At 39.1% G+C, this 21,510-nt stretch overlaps 1 protein-coding gene across 12 annotated transcripts in view; it reads right to left on the bottom strand.

Moving 5' to 3' along the window:
* STAG1 (stromal antigen 1) overlaps positions 1-21,510 on the bottom strand; it is a 200,902-nt gene that overhangs the window by 92,185 nt on the left and 87,207 nt on the right. For all 12 annotated transcript variants that reach the window (XM_054206620.1, XM_054206619.1, XM_054206621.1 and 9 more), the window contains 2 exons: positions 6,824-6,900; positions 1,831-2,035 (listed from right to left, as the gene is read on the bottom strand). In XM_054206620.1, the coding sequence (XP_054062595.1) occupies positions 1,831-2,035; positions 6,824-6,900 (282 nt within the window). The remainder of the gene's footprint in view (positions 1-1,830; positions 2,036-6,823; positions 6,901-21,510) is intronic.

Raw genomic sequence — 21,510 nt, 5'->3', positions numbered from 1 at the left:
AGACTGAGCTCCATGGCATCATGCTGACCTCTACTCTGCAGGACAGCAATGCAATTAAGTGTGCAAAAACTAGCTTGAAGGAAATTTGCAGAGTCAAAACAAAGCTCTCAAGCTTGTTAAAACAAACACATAAATGGTTATCACTGGAAAATGCTGGAGATCTTCAGCAGCAACTATTCCTAATGTAAGCACTAGATACACATATACCTAATGCAAGAAGCCAGCAGTGCCTTAAATAGCTGAAGTTAGTTGTGATGAACCTTGGTCTTAGCGTTTGCTTGTCCTTGCTTAAAGTTTTGAGCTACATAATCCATTCCAAATGATGGCAACTATTTCTTCAACACAGCACAGGTCTCAGGTAACCTCTCTAATATGTGGTGCTCTTTCCTGTCTTCTCATTCAAGCCTCTCACACTTTCCAAACATCCGTCCTATGCAAGGATGAACCAATCAATGTAAGAGACCAGAGTGCATACCTTGCTCCAGAATCTCTCTCCTATGAAACAATCAACCACCATCTAAGCAAACAGCAAACCAAAATGACCTGGAACTGAAGACAGTATCAGCTGGAAAGACACCTATCTCCAGCAGGTTATCTGCAGCTTAAATAGTGTTCACCTTTGAATACTGAGTTTGTAGAGGTAAACTCTGAACCTGTAAATTTACACCTGCATTAATTCATGTTTTTACCATCCCGTTACTGAGTAGGGTGAAGAATGCCACAGGATAGGTTTCCAAAAGAGTTCAGTCACTGTGAATTGAAGGGTTTGGCTTTCAATTTTAAAATCAAACTCCAATCAAATGTGGAGTTGGTTTTTCAATATCATTGGAAATCTGCCTATTACTTAGATTCATACCAAGAGACAAAATTTTAAACAAATTCTGACTGAATTTGTTGGACACTTGGTATTACACTTGGAAATCTGAACAAAATTGTAAGAGGTTGTTTGTAGAAAAAATAAATCAGTGACAAATATTGGCAGTAGAAATATTCAGCTTATGCCAAATTTCTCCTATAAAGGCTTCAAATATTTGCCATTATCTAAAAACAGTCTAGGGAGAAGAATCTTCCAATAAGGTGTATTTCAGCACATAAGATGGTTCTGTCACCTGACATAACCAGCTTTAGACACCTACATCCAAGCCAGTCACCCCAGTATTGCTTTGTAATTGGAGAAAAATAGTTACTTCTAGAGAGCAATTCATCCACCTTACGGGAGACACCTTATATAGATAGCTCTGATGAAATACATGCTAGGAAAGTCTGTTCTATCTAATGACATACCCCGTGCTTTCCTAGATGTAGGGAGGTGTGTCAAAAGGTGCAGCGTGGCTGGAGGCAGAAGACAGCGAGACCTACAACTATGGCCCAGTGCTCCCAAAAGTAACGCTTCTCAAGAGTGAGGGCACAGATTTTATTTTCTGGTGGACTGAAATTCTTTGATAATACAATTTTTTTTACACTAATTTAGATCAAATTTGTACCGTAAAATACAAAATTATGAAGACATTCTATACAGAAAGAAAAAAAAGATCAACTAATAATAAAGTGCAAGACATAAGCATGCCACTTTCGATTCACAGGATTTACTGGAGGCCCCTGGGTATGATAAAAATCTCTGAGACTAAGTGCTTCAGCGTACTCCTTTCCGAACAAAATAGTGTATTTTAACTATAGTTACATCATAGAGGGTACTTGGCTTTGATCGAGCTGTCCAGAGTTCTCAGTGCTGGTCAAATTCCTACTCAGTCAAAATTAGGGGTAATTCTCAAAGTGGCTAAACAGTAGCAACTTCTTTGAAAGTACTCTTCTCTGGGCTAGCTTACTTACCAGCTAATGTACTGGTGTGCCTGAAAGCCCGGACCTGGGAATCTGACAGACCAGTCAGAAGAGAGATCACCGTGTCCATCATGTATTCATCATAAATGATGCTATACTGACACTGTCGAATGAGCACGCCAATGAACTCGCAGAAGTTGGATCGAAACTTCTTCCACTGTGGCCCAGGCATGGTAAGCGGATAATCACCACTGTCCTGAAGAACAAGAAAATGAAAATATGAAGTATGAAAAGTCTCCCCAGCTAGTTTCTTTTAACGTTGTAGCCATCATGGTCTAAGTTTCTAAGCCAAACATTATCCTTCAAGTCAAGGGAGAATAACAAATAAAAACAACATATTATTCTTCAATAAACAAAGCATCTTGTTGTCTTTTACAAGGACTTCATTGTAACTGTTCTAGACTTGCAATATTAGCTCTGTATAGTCCAAAATAGGCACCAAGACTCAATTATTTTCCTTGTGTCTTGGGTTAGGAAGTGGAGGAAAAGGATGAGAAAGAAATATTTCAAACTATTTCAGGTCAAAACCTACAACTGAAGGTTTGTGGCATTCTCCATCCCCACTTCAACTCCATGTTAATATTCTAATCAACTGGCTGCCTCTCCCCACGAATTGCTTTACTCAAGTTTACAATTGAGATCTTGTCAGAAAGTAAATCCTGCCCTTTTTTGATCTTATAAACTTACCCTTTTTCTAGTGGCAAAACCTGCTTTCTGATAGAAGTAATGGAAATTTTACTACAGATTCATATACCCATACAGTTTCACGCACCCCACCTTCCAAAGATTATTGCAAGATTGGAGCAGGCATGCGAACACTCACTTCATTTAACTCCTCTCCAAGTCTGCTCTTACTATTCTCACTTCAAGCAATATTGCATTTCAATGAGACTGCCCCCCCCTCCCCCCCCCCCAATTAGAAAATGCTTTTTTCCCCTTCAGTGAAAAAGACGAAATACCATCTCCCTGGTCACCTGATTTGTAACCCAATTCCAGATGATCCAAAACATCACGGCAATAATGCCCCATCCTGAATCTCTCCCCCAAGATAAGAAGTCAGTAGTATCAAAGTTAAATCCATTTGTACATATTTATTCTGGGGTTTTGTGGAGAACGAGCACTTCTGTTCTCTCAGGACTTTTCCTATGGCCCAGACCAAAGCATGTAGAGCCAGTAACATAAGTGTAGAGGAGCTCTAATCCAAAAAACTTTGACCTAACTTCATAAACCATATTCCCCTGCAGCAAAAACTCTATCTATTGAATTTAAACACATAACACACATTTCAATCATACTAAAATAACGATTAAGATTGCAGAGACAAGCACTCAATTGTTAGAAAAAGACAAAATTATACAGCACTTTTAAAGACCTAACCATCTCATTCATTGAAACGCTGAATGACATTATCCTAATGAGCAATATTTTTACTTCTAACTTTGAATGTCCGATCTGAGAGAAATAGGAGCTTTCGTTTAAAAAAAAAAAAAAAAAACCCACAACAATTCAGAGGGTTGTAAAGCTCCTGACATAAAGATACCTCCCAGCATATTCAATTGTTGCTGGGAGTCCTCAGAACTTCCGTTAATCAGGCCAAAGTATTATGTAATAGAAACCCAGATAAACAGTCTAAAATACGTAGCAGCACCATCAGCTGTGCCTGCTACGTCTCTTTATGCCTAATGCTCATTAGTGGATTTCAGCAAGGTACAGCGTGCCCCATGTAAAGATGCGCCCTGCATTAGTCTTGTATTTATTTAAATTTAGGACTGAAATTAAAATGTTAAAGCTTTCTCCTCAATGTTTTCCTGACAGTAACTCCATATGAACACCCCAGACTCCTTTTCTCTCCCTGCTCGCACCTTATTTTCACGAATAATCTCCAGACTAAGTCCCTGCCTGCACAGTACCTGTGGGAATTCTGCATGTCAACTTGCATACGTAATGTGTGCTTTCTAGAGGTATGTGTGTATGTATAAATATATGTTTGGAACAGATCCTCAGAATGTCTAGTGCTGTAACTACTCACATTTGTATGATATATAATTAATCTACAATTACATATAAAACAATCCTTTTGAAAAGCAGACAAAGACTGCATCGAGAACATCTCATCTAGCTGAAATGGGAAGAATAAACTGACTACGAAGCCACTTCATTGTATCTTTTATTCTTGAATACCTATAAAAATGTGACACACCAGTGACAGCGACATGTGATACTCGATGGTCCAATGGTTAAAAAACTCAAACTAAAACAAGGTTTTTGTTCACCTGCTAATTCTAGCACAAGAATTAGGAGGGAATTCATCTACAAAATGTCCGTACTCATCAGCCAAGCACTGAAATAGTGCAGCAGATGGATGTCCACGGAATTCCCTGTCTCAAACTGAACCTGCAGCAGCAATGAACTAAGTTATTTCCATCGTTTAAGTCCCGTACAAGTGTTCCCCCACTCACAATGAGGAAAATCAATGCTTCAGCCCCTGCCATAAATGCAGAAATTAGGACCAGCAGCCAGCTGATTACTGCAGTGCTGACAGGACAATGCAGCAATCTTGCACAAGTAAAGAAAGCAGCAAATCTGAACATCTACAATGGAAACGAAGACATTTTCTGGGCAGCGTGCTGTGCTAATGAATAGATAATGCAAGATTTTACCCTGTCACTGGCAATGGTGTCTGCTACCAACAGCTCCCCCCAAAACAATTGCTGTTCTGAATCTGTAAGTGGTGGACACTAAAGAGAGGGCCAAAAAGTGTTCTAATGCTATACCAATCGCAATATTACAATCTGCTGAAGACTGAGAAAGATTTTGTTTGTTTGTTTCATTACGTGTTTTACCCGGAGCAGTAATGTAAGCTGCTCTTATTCTAAAAGCTCATATTTTGGCAGATCTTTTTGCGACTATGACAACCTGCACAGACCAATCATATAATACTATATTATTATTATATATTAGAATATATAATATTATAATGTATAATAATTATAATAATATAATATATTATAACAATAATCATAATAGTCATATAAGAATTCTAAAGTTACTATCCGATAGATGAACATCAGCAGAAATCTGCACTAAATTCTAAAATGTTTTCCACTGCTAACATGGTATAAGTTTATTCCAGAATTCAAAGTATTCACTGGGTTGTGGTTTAAGACTAACAATTTCATGCTTTTTTAGTAAAACCCACAAATTCTTTCACAAATCCATTCAAGTGTTAGGGCAGAAGCTAGAATGGAAACTTTGTTAGAACTGTAGAAGTTCTGAAAAGTTTTAGGTAATGAAGAAAGAAAGCTTATGTACTAGTAACTGTAATTCTTGGAAACACGTTGCTTATATGTACGTTCATATTGTGCATAGGGAAGAGATATTTTTTTTCTCCTTTGAGAAAAAAAACTTTGACAGTTTTTGAAAAGGGTTTTTTGAGAAATACATTCTCCTGTCAACTGTGGGACAATCCTCCCTTGGGTAAAATCGATGTTCTTCGGCTTTTGGACAGTGCCTTGGCCATTGCGTTGTGTACAATGGGGCTAGACTAAAGACAATATCCAATTCTGCTTTCAAATTACACTAGCAAAAATTCACTGCATTTTACTAACTTTGGTTGGGTGATGTTTTAAAGAGCAAAACTAATTCAGCCAGAATGTAGCATGAATTGACAGAATCCTTCTGTTTGTCATTATACACCTAAATTTTATTTGCTGTACCCTACCCCACCTGTACACAAAGGCCCTGAGTGAATACCTGAGCAAAAAGAGCATCCACATGGCCACAGTTAAGTACATAGTTAAACATTTTGTTGTTCAAGGCCATGAACAAGATGGAAATCCTGCAGAAGTAAATCTTGAAAAAGAGCAGTGCTCATGTTTATAGTTTTCCTGCTAAACTTTTTGAATCACAGCCTTGGCATTCCATTTAGAATTGGTCAGAAAAAGACACTGCTGTCCCGCAGAAAATTCCTGATTCAGCATTTGTTTTCCTCACTAAGTAAATTGAACGTTCAGAATATTTAAGTTTTTTATACACAAAAAAATCAAACAAAATACAGTTCAAGAATCTCAAAGCTCAAAAGCATTCACCACTAGGAACATTTTTATTTTGACAGAAGATATCCAATCTGAATTGCAACACACTTCTTTCAAACAAAATGCTTAGATCTATTGAAAGAGTATTTCTTTCTGTAACAGTGTTCCAAAATGGTAATTTTCATGTCAAGTTACTATTTGCTTTAAATTGCCATTTCAAATGAACAAAACATGAATTTGCAGACATCAAACAGAGCAGAATGCTGCAAAAGCCTGCAGTCCCATCTCAGGAATCTGGAGTTCTTTGTTGTATGATGGCAGTTCCAAGAGGTGAACTTCAGAATCCAGAACACCACCACCAATTTCAATGGCATGAGAAAACTTTCTACAGTTCTTACTGCCTCCCCTTATTAACCCCTTTAATAGCCAGGATGCGGACAGACAAGGCTATTCCTAAAGCCATACAAAGACACATGAGGGTTGACACAGATCCAGTCCAGGGCCAGTATGGACCTGAGCTAGTCCTGGCAGAGTCAGACATGGCCAGGCTCTCTTACACCACGGGGTGTGAGCTTGCTCCATGCTTTAGTCCAGCAGTACACTTACTCCCTTAAACTGGCTCATGCACAAAGTTTTCAGCACCGGTATTTCACCATCCAGAGCCTACTCAATCCACAACCCTGACTTCTCCAGATGAGTGACTATAACTACCTTTTCAAATTATTTCATTACTTTTTGGTTTTCCATTATTATTCTTTCCTAAAGCTCATGATGACTGGTTATTCCTCATCCAATAGTTTAAATCGCTGCTTTGCTTGTCAGTGCAATTTCTCATTCTGAGACTTGCTCATTGACTTATTCTGGTTTCTTGCCCACTGCGTTTTTATTTTAAAACAAAAGTATATTGTAATATATTTCATAACGTTTAAAGAACTATTTGCGTACTGTACCTCATCAAATTCTTCTGTCATTTTCCTTATGATTTCTGCATTTTGCATGTTCCTGAACATTTCAATTCTTACAGTACCTGTAATTCAATGAAGGAACAAAAGAAATTAACACAACTCATTTTTGTTATGTCAAAACATCAACATTTTGCTGCTGCTGAACTTACAGCTCAATAAGGCATATGAAAGAGCATATAACGCAATAACAACAGAACACATTGAACAAGACTGTCTCTTGAAGAAGTGGGTAAAAAAAATAATCATCTGTCCTGTAAACTGCTGTCAGACTAGGAGTTAGTAAAATTTTCCATCTTTTTACTGTTTACAACTAAGCAAACGTGATATAGAAGCAATAGAAATGTAGGACTCATGCCAAGTCTGTAGTTACCATGTGTTTTTAATTTTGTGTGCAAAATAAAGCGAAGACCATCTTTCAGTTCCCCCGCTACCTGAACAGCGAAGCTGATAAAATTACCTTTTCATTGTAAATCGAACAAAGATACCAAAAGTGGAACTGTAACAACACAACAGCAAATGAAAATTCTTGTGACGTGATCCTAAGTACAATCATTATAAAAGAATATTTTTACACATTATTGCCTTTCCAACTAGATGTTGTCTAAATATCCAACCGTGTAACACAAGTGAACATAGAGAACGTTTTTTTTTTTTGCTACTGCACGATCTTCTTTTTGCCACTTCACAATCTTCTTTTGTTAATGAAGGAAATGCAGAAAACTTAAGCAAACCACAGCGATACAAAACCCATGCCAACATCATTAACATTACAAATATTAAGTCTCCCTGCTTTTCCGAAAAGTTCAATTGGATTAACGATCCACTGCACAGCTCCAAAAACTGAAACCATCACACACAGTAGAAGCTTAACAGCTAATAGTATTAGTCCTTGTACAAAGGAAAAATAAAGATAAGTTAAGCATACTAAATATTATGGGAATGTTTTAATTCTGATATTTTATTCCTTGAAAATCAAGCATTAGAAACACACACATTTCAAAATATGCAAGCACAGTTAGACCACACCTGTATCTTAGTAGGGCTACCGTTTTAAAACACCAACTTAAATATTGATTGCTTGAATTGGTTGTGCTTCTTCACAAAATAATACTTACTTATCCATTTCACACTGGGTAACACTGTCAACCTCAATTCTAACAACGGTGATTTAAGTTTGTGCGTGGTAACGTCCACATTTTTAATAAATAGTTTGTAATGCAATATATTAATATAAAATCCAAGAGAATACTACCGTATGACAGCTGAAGACCCATTTTATCAGCTTTGAAATCACCTCTAAATGCAGCTGTATTTTCATGTTTCCTGCAATATTGAAAGTTCTGTTTTGAACAAGTGACACAGTTTTGGTATGTCTCAGCACACTGAACAGTGGGCAGCTGTTCTTAGAAATCCACCTCAGCTGCATTAATACCTCCTTCTCTCACTGCATGCTGTCGTCCGTATTTCTTCTCATTGGTAATGTAACCTATTGACCTTTGTTATTTTATTTTTTTATAGCTCAAATTCTATTTTGATTCAGACCTATTCATGAATTTTGTTAATAACCTCAAATGGCTTCCATAAAATATATGGCCACATTACTTTGGCAGACAAAGTAAGAATACCATAACTAAATTTCCTTGTTAATGCACTTCACTCAATTCAAATCTCTCTTCAACTTTGCATAATTCTGTTCAGGTTCTCTCTATCTTTTCTCCCTGAGGCTACAAAATGCAATTATATGGTGGTCACTACTACTTAGTGTCTCACATATTTTATCTTCTTACATGACCTCTGCATATTACTTCACAGTCAAGTCAACTATAATTTTTCTTAGAATCATGGAATGGTTTGGGTTGGAAGGGACCTCAAAGCCCATCCAGTGCCACCCCCTGCCCTGGGCAGGGACACCTCCCCCCAGACCAGGTTGCTCCAAGCCCCATCCAACCTGGCCTTGAACCCCTCCAGGGATGGGGCAGCCACAGCTGTTCTGGGCAACCTGGGCCAGGGGCTCACCACATTTGAGAAATTTTCCTCGAACAATTTCTCTCAAGGAATCCATTTCCAGGAGGTTACTGCTTAAGGAACTGCTTCTTTAATTCAGCAACTTTGCAGAGGAGGCTGATGGCTCGCACTGGATGTACACACCCTCCATGTTACCATCAGCAACAAATTGTACACATGGTGTCACGGACGTGCTAAATTCGCCAAGGTCAGAGACTGCAAACACAGGACTACAGACCACAGACAGTTTCTCTTGAAAGGCTTTCGACCTTCCATGACTAGAACTGAGACAGCATCATCTGTCTCCTGGGCACTTTGGGATTTCTACTGGTCACTGTGCAGAGGTGTTACAGATAAGGCTGGTGTAGATTCTACACACATCTTACACACAATGGTCCAGCTCTTTGGGAGCATGGGGCAGGGGCGTGCACAAGATGAAACAAATGCTTGACATCTCCTAGGGATGTCAGGCTGGACAAGAGCTCAACACTGCTAAAGAAGTGTCAGCAAGCATCACGAGGAGTGACGATGAACAGCACTTATCAACTCACTGTCACGTCTCCTTCGTTCCTCCACTTCTTATGACAAAGCTTACTGGAAGTCATGTCAAGCAAAATGAGCATTTCTACTTATCTGGCAGTAGGCAATAGCTTTGGCCTGACTTGCTTTTCCTATCACCACTTTTCCCCCACCTGAGCAAAACACAGTCCTGTCTATTTTCCTGGGAAACTGATTTAACACTCTGTAAATACGTTATGGAGACTGCTCACACACCACATTTCATGGTGTCATTGCAACATTTCAATACTACAATGGTCAACATTGTTCAAATTCTAAATGCTAAACTCTCCCATTTTAAAACAAATCCTTAAAATAGAACAGATTTTCTACAAAATACAATTGAAGGTGTGCAGTGCACTCCTACGGTCTCTGCCTTACTCATGTTACTACTAGTCTTCTATTCTTTTCTGAGTTTTACCTCTATCATGAGGCTCGCTCTCTATATTTAGTGAAGAGGATTTAAATTGTCTTAGCCCATTAATAAATTGAGAAGTCTGTTCCACTTCAGTACTATGTTGTCATTTCAAACTTATTCATACCCATTGTGTTTTAAAAAGTCTTCTCGCTGACATATATTTCCTTAACGTCAAAATTCCAGTTTAACTTTCACCTAAAGACAGATATCAATTTAATTTGTCAATAATTAATCATGTCACCCAACCTTGCTTTTAAAAGTGAAAAGAAAAAAAACCTATACAGAGGACACAACATTTTTTCAACTTGAGAAGAGAAAGACTAAAGGGGCCTACACAAAATTGGATGAATACACTTAAAAAAACAACAAAAAAATCTGTATACAAAACAAGATATAACATTTCCAGGAGATATTACATACCACAAACTCAGTGGCTTCAAAACATATATTTACAGTGAGAAGACTAACCCGTTATAATAGTAAGCTCTGTGAAAGAAAAGTAACAACAAAAATCTCAGAGCTTTGTAAGATGTGTAAGCTCTCAAGTTTGAGCAACAACCAACCTTTAATACCAGGAGTTGAAGAGGGTACTCTTTGGATGCAGGCTGTCCCATGACGACCTTTTCTCCTCTGAAGCAAAAGGTACTAACCACTGCTGGAAATCAGGGGACACCATCATACCAAATACTACACTCCAATGGCCTCCTGCATATGGCAATTCTGGCATTTCCATAGGAAAGGGGAAGTTTATACAACAGGAACAAGGCCACTGCAGAAGTGGTGCTCCAGCTGTAACAGTCCCCAGTCATTCAAACACTACTAATGACAACAAACTACTCACTAGTAAATGGACTCTTGATGCCTAAACTCCTGACAGCTGGTAATAAATTATATACAAATTATATACTATGCAATATACTAACTACACTATATAGTCAGTTTTAATCTCTGCTGCCTTTATTCATGGAAGCTACATAGCCAATTTTATCCCTTCTCTTTGGGACTACCTGCCCAAACTAAGTAAGCTGCATGAGAAGTGGTGGGAAAATTGCAGCTCAAGACTGAAGTCAATGGATATGAAGTAATCCCACAGTCTCCTGCCAAAGAAGGATTAATCGTGAGACCTAAATTCACGGTGACTGATTAGTATCTCTCAACCACACAAACTGGAAAAACAGTAACCAGAAGAAAGATTTATAAAGGCATCAAGATGAAGATACTATAAGATTTGCACTGGAAACTATCATATGAAAAGGGCAATGTACTCTTTTGCATTAGCTGAAAGTCAATAGTTGGGATCAGCGCACTGGAAAGTAATTTTGACTGCTGGAATTGTCAAGAGAGGGCAAGTTTAATAAAGATCTTGCAAGGATGGATGATGATTACAGAGTTGCTGGATGGGCAATATTTCTTTCCCTCAATATCATTCAGTGAGCATTTCCTATACCCTTCTCCCCACTTACCATTTAGATCATACGAAATAATCCACTTCTACAATGTCTGTAAGTGCAGCTTTTAATCGTCTCAGAAGTGTTAGTGACAAATCTCCGTATGAAAGATGATAAACAAAGACTGAAGTCAAACCATAAAAAGCACATTATTTCTCACTGCTCAACTTGGGTCATGGTACACTTCTATAACACTTCATTTACTGTTTCCAGAAGAGAACTGCTGAAACTAACCAGAAATTACTCACACCAGTACAAAGAGTTTATTTTCTGTGGCTTGCTCACAATCGCATAGGAACACTGAAGTAGATCTTACTTCATTGTAATCAATAGGTGTTAATCATTAATCTAAATGGAAGCAGTACTGGGAGAGATGAAACACGTCCAAATAGATATTGAGACTCCTAAATACCATCAGGGCTCCTAACTTTCTAATTATTTCTGTGCTTGAAAACTGAAACATTTTACTGAAATCAGAAGTCAGGATTCTAGAAAGTCAGCTGAAATACTTAGGTGAATTTCAGCTTTCACAGCACATGCAGGAACAGAAGACCCTTTTATTGACACATTCCCCAACTCTTCCTCTTACATGGACTCTACATTGCCCATTTTCTGCCACCAATGCAATGAAGCAGTATTCAAAAGCCAGTATCTTCCTAAAAGACACAGCCCTAGTTCACCCTTAGAACAGCTTTAGACCATGAACTCTTACTGAACGAATCAGCAGGAATCCCAATTAAAAAAAAAAAAAAAAAGTAAAGCCTCATGCAATTAGAACCTTATCAAACAGAGAATCACAGGCAAGTGTTAAAAAGAATTCAAATGGTTCATCTAAGTCTACCCTCCTACATCAAAATCAAACTCAAATATATTCCCAAAATATGTCTGACCGTTCTCTGAAATCTCCCTGCAATGTTAACTCCTTATCATTCACCTGACACACAGCATACATAGGAAAAGTGTATTCTCTTGCTGCAGTCCAATTTTTAATTGGCCTTCTGCTTATTAACTTACATACTAGAATATAATTTTGTTACCCTTAATTTTGTTTTCCTTATTTCATGCATTGCTCTGATTTTGTCCAACATGCTCCTGCAATTCTTGAATATTTACCTTTAATTCTTTGATTTTTAACATTCCGTTTTGATTTTCAGGCCATTGCATAGAATGATTCAAACAAGTTGTTATCTTGCTACAATTCCTATTCCTCCTTTGTATTAGGTTTTTTGTACTTGAGTCTTAAATACAATTTTTTGGAACAGGAAGCGCTTCATTTTTTTTTTGGTCGTGTTTCCCATGCAGGCTCACATATCTATATTTTCAGTATAGTCTCTTTCTGTTTTGGAGACCATTATTGTTGCTTTGCCCTTCACTTTGCTCTCATAGAACTAGAAATATTATTATTAGAATGATTGAGCTCATTTAAGTTGCCATCCCAATAATGAGAATTACCTCCAGAGAAGAGTGTTTTCCATTTGTGTTCTCCAATCTTCTCTACGAAAAAATCGTCACCACCACCTTGTAAGAATTCACTGGACAGTCCTTAACCTGCTATATTCTACTCCTTGGTGACACCTTGCTAGTTTAAGTCCATCTCACAACCTACTGTACCATCATACAACTCCACATACTGATGAAAAAACAACAGTGAAGCTTTTGTATCTCGCCTTCTTGTTTTGATGGTTTATAACAGATGTCTACAGCAGAAACTCCCGGCTTCTCTCCCCTTCTATCACTGCCTAGACATTTTCTAGAAGGATATTCTGGATTTCAGAACAAATATAAATCCAGATGTTACCCAGGACAAGGATTTAGCAGCAAGATCTTTTTCCTGAATTTTCACATCTTGATTTTGCTAAAAATCCTTCCAAGAAATTTTTTTGAATTAGATAAAGGCCAGAAAAGCCATGACAGAGAACCGTGTTAGCCCCACTGTCAGTCTTAAGCAGTATGACAAACAGACAAATAGAACAGATTTCCACCAGACAGCACAGAAAATGACAAATAAAGTAATTTGCTACTTGCCATCGTGAACAGATACTTGAGGGTAGAGATTTGTTTCTCTATTGCAATAATGTGGTGTTCAAGCTGAGAAAATCTGCAATAAAATCTAGGTTCTGGAATGGAGGAAGCTTTGGTCCTTACAGTCCTTTCATGGTTCTTACGGCCCTTTTGTGCTCTCTCCTCCCAACGCCTGACTGCCACCTACAGTTCCTACTCCGTGCTCATTACACGTCCGACGATGGCATGTACATATAACATACACAGTAATTAACTGGCACAGAAAGCGGCACATTCAAAGGGACCACTACTAAAGCATTTTGGATTTTACCTGCTCCGTAATACAAGGCTCAGAAATCTATTACTGTTCTGGTTTACAGAACTTAAACATAAGCGAGAAAACATTTTTTTCTTATTGTCATTTGAAAAATTCGCCGAGCTGTTTCTGCTGACCTTTCACAACCAAATGCAGCCTAAAGGAAGACATCTTGCCCAGTATGCAATCCTCGGTATCATCTCTTAAAGTTTAGTAAAATAGAATCTGACTTAAAACAACCAGTAATGTTAATAGTGCCAACGCATATACGGAGTATCAATAAAGGTTGTCAAAAACGTCAGTAAAGCTGGGAGGACTTATTAATTATTTTCACCCTCATGGGGCTCACTACAGGAAACAGTGGAATTTTACTATCAAAGCCTTTCCATTTCTGATACCCAAATTCAAGGACAATTGTTTCATTTTTAGAGCGAGCAATTCTGTATTACACTTAGAAGTTCAAAGTTCTGAATGAGAGTAAGAAGTTGATAACTTTATGTATAAAACTAGTGTTTCATATGATTCAAACTGTTAGATCTCTTTTAAAAAGTAAAATGTTATTTGATCCCGAAGATAATAGAGAAGATAATGATTCCCTCATTGCAGATATGGGAAGAAATACACTGAGGATTGTCAGAAATTTTTACAAAGGGGACAATGATTTGTGTCACTGACAATCCAATTATTTGGCCCTTTTTGCAAGAAATAAATACACATTTTTATAGTAAAAAGTGACAGAAACAATGTCTACTGTAAAGAAACCAAAACCTAGAAATTCCTAAGCTTCAATTATGTGTGAAAATGTGCTACTCACTTAAACTATCCTGAGAGTCAGAAGAATAAAAAAGGGGGAAAATAAAGAATCCAGGAGTGACCCAAACCTACGTACCATTAAATCTGACTGCGGTGCCAGACTGCAAGATGATCTACTACAGAACTGCTGGTCCTGTTCAAGGGTTGATGTTATTTTGGTGAAGTAATACTTCACAAACCCCTTGGAGCTCCATTAGACCTCAAAATAAGCAGCTAGAAGTCATACATTTATGCAACACATTCATTTTCAAAATCCTATAATGATCTCTTCCATCTTAGTTCTCAAAGAAGTTGATATGCAATAATAAAGAATTTCAATGTCAGTTTAAAAGACAAGAAAGCAAAGATAGCAAAAATGGTCAGTTTTCAGAATGGAATGAACCTATCAGTAGATCTTTCTAAGCATCAATGTTGATAGTAATGTGCTAAATAGCAGATAGAAATGCTTTGAAAGAAAGAATGATAACAGAGCAGACAAAGTTTGCTGGTGACAGAATTGTTTAGAACAGCTCGAATTAAAGCTGACAGCCAACACTGCCAAAGGATTTCATAGTAATGAAATCGATAAAATGGCAAATAACCCTCCTCAGGAAAAAAGCATGTTAATTCCACAAAGTACTAGTAGACAAAGAAGCAGGCCTACATAATTTAGTGCACCAAAAAATCGAACACTTCATGGGTTCAAGTCTTAACATTTTATTAAAGAAAACTTCCTTACTCTGAGTTTAAGGCACGTAACATCAGTTTGATATGGCTCTACAGAATTTGCATTTGGAAACTGTAAGCTGCTTTTCATCTTGATGTTAATGCCACTGACTGAGTAGCAGAAGCCAAATAATTAATTAACAAAGCCACTGAACTTCCAATCTAGCATTTGTACTGAATGATTTCACAAAATAGATCTTTTCATGTTCTGATGGCCTGAAGTAGTGATTCTGACAAGGCGCCCCCCTTTTTGTCAGGTTAACTTCAGACTTGAACAACAGCAAATGACGTGAACTCGAGTAAAAGGCTCAGCAGCCTTTGCTACCCCGAAGGCAGTGCTTTGTTCCCGGTGATGTCCTAATGCTTTTGCACTTGGAAGCACCCACAACTGTGGTCATCCAGCCACCCGCACCCTGCCCTGCGTCGCCTTGGTTCACTCCAGCTGAATGAGAAGTCTGGGATCAAGGAGGACACTTGTGCTTGAAGAGGGAGGAAAAGCCCTGACTCCAACATGTTCTTAGGTTTACACTACAGAAACTTTCCACCACTTTACTTAGCACTGCTTCCAAGATTCATTTCTGTGAGCACTACTCATTGCTGCAGTTCCCCGCACATCTGCTGTAAGGAAATGTTTCTTAAGAAAAACATTCCTCGTAGATCTGACGAAAACTAACATACGGATTTTTCTACCCAGTAATCAGCACTAGGTGTCTGGAAGAGTGCAAGTACAAGTCACCATTAGATTAATCTTGCATTTGGCAGTAGTTTAGGGTTTACCTGAACTGCAGGTTGTTATGCCACACTTTGACTATTGGAATTTAATAGCTGCTAGTGGATCTATCATCTCTTAACTCATTTGTACTTTTCATATCAATGAAACGTGCAGTTTAGCTCTATATTCCTTAAGAAGGTACCACGTTCTACTTTTAAAGCTGCTGCCTGATCATTTTATTTGATAATCCTGGGATTTTTTTTTTTTTATTTTTTTTTGCAGAGTGCATAACTGTTCCTCTATTTGCCATTCTTTTCCCCATTGGTGAGTTTTTCTCTCTAATTTTGTATATCCTTTTGGAAATGGGATGGTCAAAACTACATTCAATGCTCAAGATGCAGGTGCAGTGCAACTTTGAGAGACTTTTTTTTTTTCCTATCTATACACACACATAAACATGTCCTTTATTTCTAAGTTTTAACTTTGCCTCTCAGAGTGCTGCCAAGCAAAGAGGTTATATTTTCAAATTGTTCACAATGGTAGTACCAATACCTAAAGGGGGCATACCAGAAAGCTGGGAAGGGACTCTGGGTCAGGGAAGGGAGCCATAGGACAAGAGGGAACGGTTTTAAACTGAAAGAAGAGGGATTTAGATTAGGTATCAGGAAGAAATTCTTTGCTGTGAGGGTGGTGAGCCCCTGGCCCAGGTTGCCCAGAGAAGCTGTGGCTGCCCCATCCCTGGAGGGGTTCAAGGCCAGGTTGGATGGGGCTTGGAGCAACCTGGTCTGGTGGGAGGTGTCCCTGCCCAGGGCAGGGGGTGGCACTGGATGATCTTTAAGGTCCCTTCCAACCTGAACCATTCCCTGATTCTGTGACTTCAAGCTCCAGGAGCAAAACCTTCATTAACTACAGCTTATCACTGCGTATGTGGAACCAGCCTTTGGCTGCATGCTGTCAGAAGTGACTCAAATCCAGCAATATAAACATAGTCAGTTTGGAGGTAGGGCTGAAAGTTAAGTGTAAGATACAACAATGTATATATTTGAAACAAGTCCATTTAGGTATATTTACTCTTTCAGAGCGCTTTTATCAAAGCCTGTTTTCACATCTAGACTCACCCATCACCTGCGCTGTTAACATGCAACCACATGTTAACCGAGCTTCCCTCCGTAAGGAGAGAGGCCCATGCGGGCCTAAGCTCTTCCCCTATCCTGGCTGGGGATCTTATCCGCATGTATAAATAAATACCTGATGCGAGGGTGCAAAGATGATGGAGCCAGATGCTTCTTAGTGGTGCCCTGCGACAGGAGAAGAGCCAGACAATCCAAACGCGAGCATTCAATAGAGCATAACTGTGTAAGCATTTTTGTAGCCAAGGGCAGAGTCAAAATATTATTTCCCTTGCTAACAAGGGGCCACAGGTGCAGTAACTGCGCCCATGTTCCTCCTGCACAGCCCTAGTCCCGGTCTGTTGGGCCAGTTATCAGGGCATTATGAGCACCCGCTGTGGGAACTGCCTCTTGGTACCAGGTGTCTCTTGTTAAAATCACAGTTCAGGTGCGGGATAATGTAATAGCAAAGGCCTTGACAATATGCAATCTGCCTGATAAACTGATTTCAGCTGAGAACAATTGCTCTGTACCAGTACTTTGTACTTACAATATACCAATATACTCTCCTTGTGCTTTCTACACTATTTCACAGCAACTACAATAAACCCCAAAGCAGTTTCAAAAATAATGGATCTCTGTTCCACCATACTGGAAGAGGCTTCATATACTACAGAGTTTTTAGTATGTGTGCTTCTGGATAGCTAGAAGGTTTAATCCAGCAATTTTGAAAGTAATAAATAGATAATTATTATTTTAAAACATCTGATTTGTTCCTGTTCTGTTTCCTATGATTTTTATCAAATGTTTGTCCACGCAAGGACAAACTCACAGCTACCGATTTCCCTTAGAAGTCTAGAAACGTAGAATAATTTCAGTTGGCAGGATTCCTGACTGTCAGCTAGTCCAAACCCTTCCCAAAGCAGGGCCAACTAGATCAGGCTGCTCAGGTGAGTTCCGAGTACGGCCGAGGATGGCGATCCCACAGCCTCACCGAGCCCTTATGCCTCCAGTGCTTGACCACCTCATGGCAAAAATGTTTTCCCTTATGTCAAACTGGACTTTTGTATCTGTTAACTGTCATCCTATTACTAGGGATTTGCATGAAGAGTCTGGCTTTACCTTCCTTCTCGTCTCTCATTATTTGAAGAAAGCAGTTAAGGTCTCCCTTTGGCCTTTGCCTCCTGAGATCGAGCAGCTCCGTTCTCTCAGCTTCTCCTCTCTCAGGTGAGCAAGGACACCACCGAAGGCTTTCTGGAAATCTTGGCAGACCCTTCTAACCACATCACGTTTATCCACATTTCCAGCTTCAAAGAACTTCTAGCTCTTGTTTATAGGAACCACCCACTGAGGACACTCACTACAGAAGTCCATCCTTCCTCCTACTTTCTGTGAATTTGCTTGTCCTACCTGCAGGTTCACGCTGACCAGACAGCTCAGCAGCGACCCACTCACGTACTGTCAGCCCTCAACACCCCTTCGTACATGTATTTGCCAAAGGAAATTTTCTTTACCAGAGAAACAAAATGTCTTGTTAGTCAACGCCTACATTTCTCCTAAGACATAAAAAAAACCTCTGTAAAACATGGTACCTCCACTTACCAGGCAGTAAGGAGGCAAAAGAGATTATAGGATTATATAGCCAGGATTATATAACCCTCTTTCCCTCAGCCTTTCTGCTTTCCCTTTCCTCAGTCCTCTTACTCTCATTTCTAGCCCTATTTCTCAGTCTCTCTCAGAAGTGGGAAAGAAGGGAAAATGAAAGAGAAGTCCTAAAAAAAAATAATTACAAAAAGAGAAGCAATTATCTAGAGATCTTCAGCTGATGTGACAGGCTCTAGACTCCATGAGAAATAAAATCACAGAATCATAGAATAGATGATACTAGAAATAGTATCTCATGAGAAGGAAAACCAAGCAACAACAGGAAAAGAGAGAACGCGCCCTTCTTCCCTCAAACCAACAGGCCTTTCGGTGGGCCGTGCTGCCCCTGGGCCGCCAGAGGCCTGGCAGAACGAAAGCTGCTGAAGGACACCAAACTCTGCCTCTCGGCTCTCCAGACAACCTTATTTACCTCCAGGGAGCTACTGTTAATTGCACCACGCCTTTTCAGACACGGCTCTGAAGAGATACACTTGGTACAGGCCCACTACAATTTTACTTCAAACATTTGCCACTGCGATATGTGGAAGGCCTAAAAGCAGCGCCAGCATTTGCAGCACGTATACAGCGCCAAACCTTATCGGCAGTAGCACTACCAAACACACCAACATCCCTCCAAGCTTCCCAGAGCCGATCCTTACTTTTCAGAATGCCCCAGTCACCAGGCAAAATAATAATCAGACATGTTAAACGCCAACAGTAAAACAGACACTTTGTAAGCCCTGCAAACAGAGCCGCAGCACAAAGCCAAAGAACTTTAACAGCCGGTGTGATGAACGCCGGTGCGCTTCAGAAAATGAAGATACTGAAGTGTCTTTGAAACAGCTTCTATCTAGAACACATGATTTCCCTCATGAAATGAAAGCCACCATCTACCTGAAAAGTTTCTATGTTTTTTTTACTAATCTGAGAGAAGGAAATGAGACTTGTGTCCATTTCTGTCTGTAAGCATGCCGCTTAATACATTCCGAGCTATTTGTTTAAACCAACTCTGACTGATCTTGGATACAAGATGTCCCAATAAATTTTACAAAAGCAGGTAGTTGAGCAGAAGCCAAAGGGGTCATTCGGGCCCAGTATGAGCCACAGCCTCCACCTCCGCTCACCTCCCTCAGCCTCTGACAGCGGCTGGAGAGGGACAGGGACACCCACGGAAAGCTTCAGTTGGAGCACACCAGTCTCTTCCCCAGCAGTTCTTGTCTACATAGCTTATTTAGTTTCCAAAAAGTTACAAGCTGCTTCTAATCTTTCTTAGAGTTCGATGGCATTCAGGACATCATCTGTCAGAAAGACTATGTGATGCTTCACGAGTACGTTCAACAAGTTGCGTATAATTCATTACAATTCATCAACACAGATACGCTAGAAATCACTCTTCTTTAGTTCTGCTTCTCATGAAATCACTTATTCAGAGTATCAAAGACTAAAGCATTTACTGACCACGATCTGCGAAAAGACAATGCAAAAATTAGCTGAGCTGTCTCAAAGCAATGCCTTTATCCTTCTCTCTCCTCATTTAAAAGTATGCAAGGTGAGAGTTCTCCTTTTCCACATCATTATTTTTCCTGCTTTGCTAGAAAAAATACATCTGTTTTCTCTTGTTAGCTCAGTCCAATACCCTTTTTTACTTTTTGACTATCTGAAGACATGCACGAAGCTTTTTTACAAAGAATTCGAGAAGTCACATGCAAAAAATACATAATCTTTGTGCTTCAAAACTAAAGCAGAAATTAAGAAACACCAAACTTAAGATGCTCTGTGCAACCTTGATTTAGCCTGTGTGTGTGGAAATTTTGATGAGTTTTGGTGAGACTTACATGGCTGTCTATTATTCCGTCTAGCTTCATTAGCCACAGAAAACAGAATAAAGAAGAAAGGGAAAAGCCTGAATTAGCCCTTCCTTACCAGAGAGGGTAAATACTACTTGGGCTGGAGTCCTGCTTTTTCCTTATTACAAATTTATATCTATTATACAAAATGAAGAACTTCAAGTTTCCATTCCATGAACTTCACGGAATTTTCTAGGTACTCTGAGCCTAGTCATTAAGCAATTTGAAGAGAAGGAGTAAGAAATCAGCAACAGCTATGGTTTAAACATACAATATGTTATCTGGAAAAAGCCTCCCCACAGGGAGTGGCACAGGTACTGTATCTGCTCTCTCAAAAGCTTTTTATATCAATGACTCTGCCTGGATTAGCCACTTACAGAGCAGAGACAGGATCTTTATTTACAAGGGATTTACAAAGAAAAACTAGACGAAAACCCAACAGAAAAAAGCCCTTGAGGAAAACTTTTTTTTTTTTTTAAAATTTATTGGAACTTGGCTACCATGGAAGAATAAGAGGAAGCATCATATTAAAAGTGAAGTTAAAACAATACAATGAATAGTTGCTCAACATGTTTTGGCATGGGTGAAGAGAACAAGAGAGCACAAACTAGAGCCAAGATCAGTAAAAGTCTGGATACGCTTGTAAAAAACGTAAGAAGGAACTGTCACCTCAGAACTGAGAAAAGATAAACTGCTGGTAGGTCTCATGAGAAGGCTGGAGAAAAAGCAATACGACGGCGGCTCTGACTGAGATCAGCTTAAGCTGCATGGAACAGCGCTTGGAGATGCAAAGTGAAGCAGGAGAACACACACAGATCACACGTGGTGACAAGACAAATGTAAGTAGGAACATGGAAAGAGGAGCAGAAAACTGAGAAAGCTCAACATATAACTTGTTGCTCAATAGTGGAGGTCTAGCATTCACTAAAGGGTATTAGAGAGCAAAATGTAGAAAAAGATACACCTATGTAAACACAGTAATATTAGAAAAACAAAACTTTATGTAAGTGACAAAGCAGCAAGTACTGAAAAGAGTGCTGAAAGACAAACAGTAATAAATGGAGGATGAAATACAGGAGGGAATGAGGAGTTTGAGC

The sequence above is a fragment of the Rissa tridactyla genome, chromosome 6 (assembly GCF_028500815.1).
Source record: "Rissa tridactyla isolate bRisTri1 chromosome 6, bRisTri1.patW.cur.20221130, whole genome shotgun sequence".
Lineage (NCBI taxonomy): Eukaryota > Metazoa > Chordata > Aves > Charadriiformes > Laridae > Rissa > Rissa tridactyla.
The sequence above is the reverse complement of the archived record's forward strand: the minus strand, read 5'-3'. Positions and strand labels throughout refer to the sequence as shown.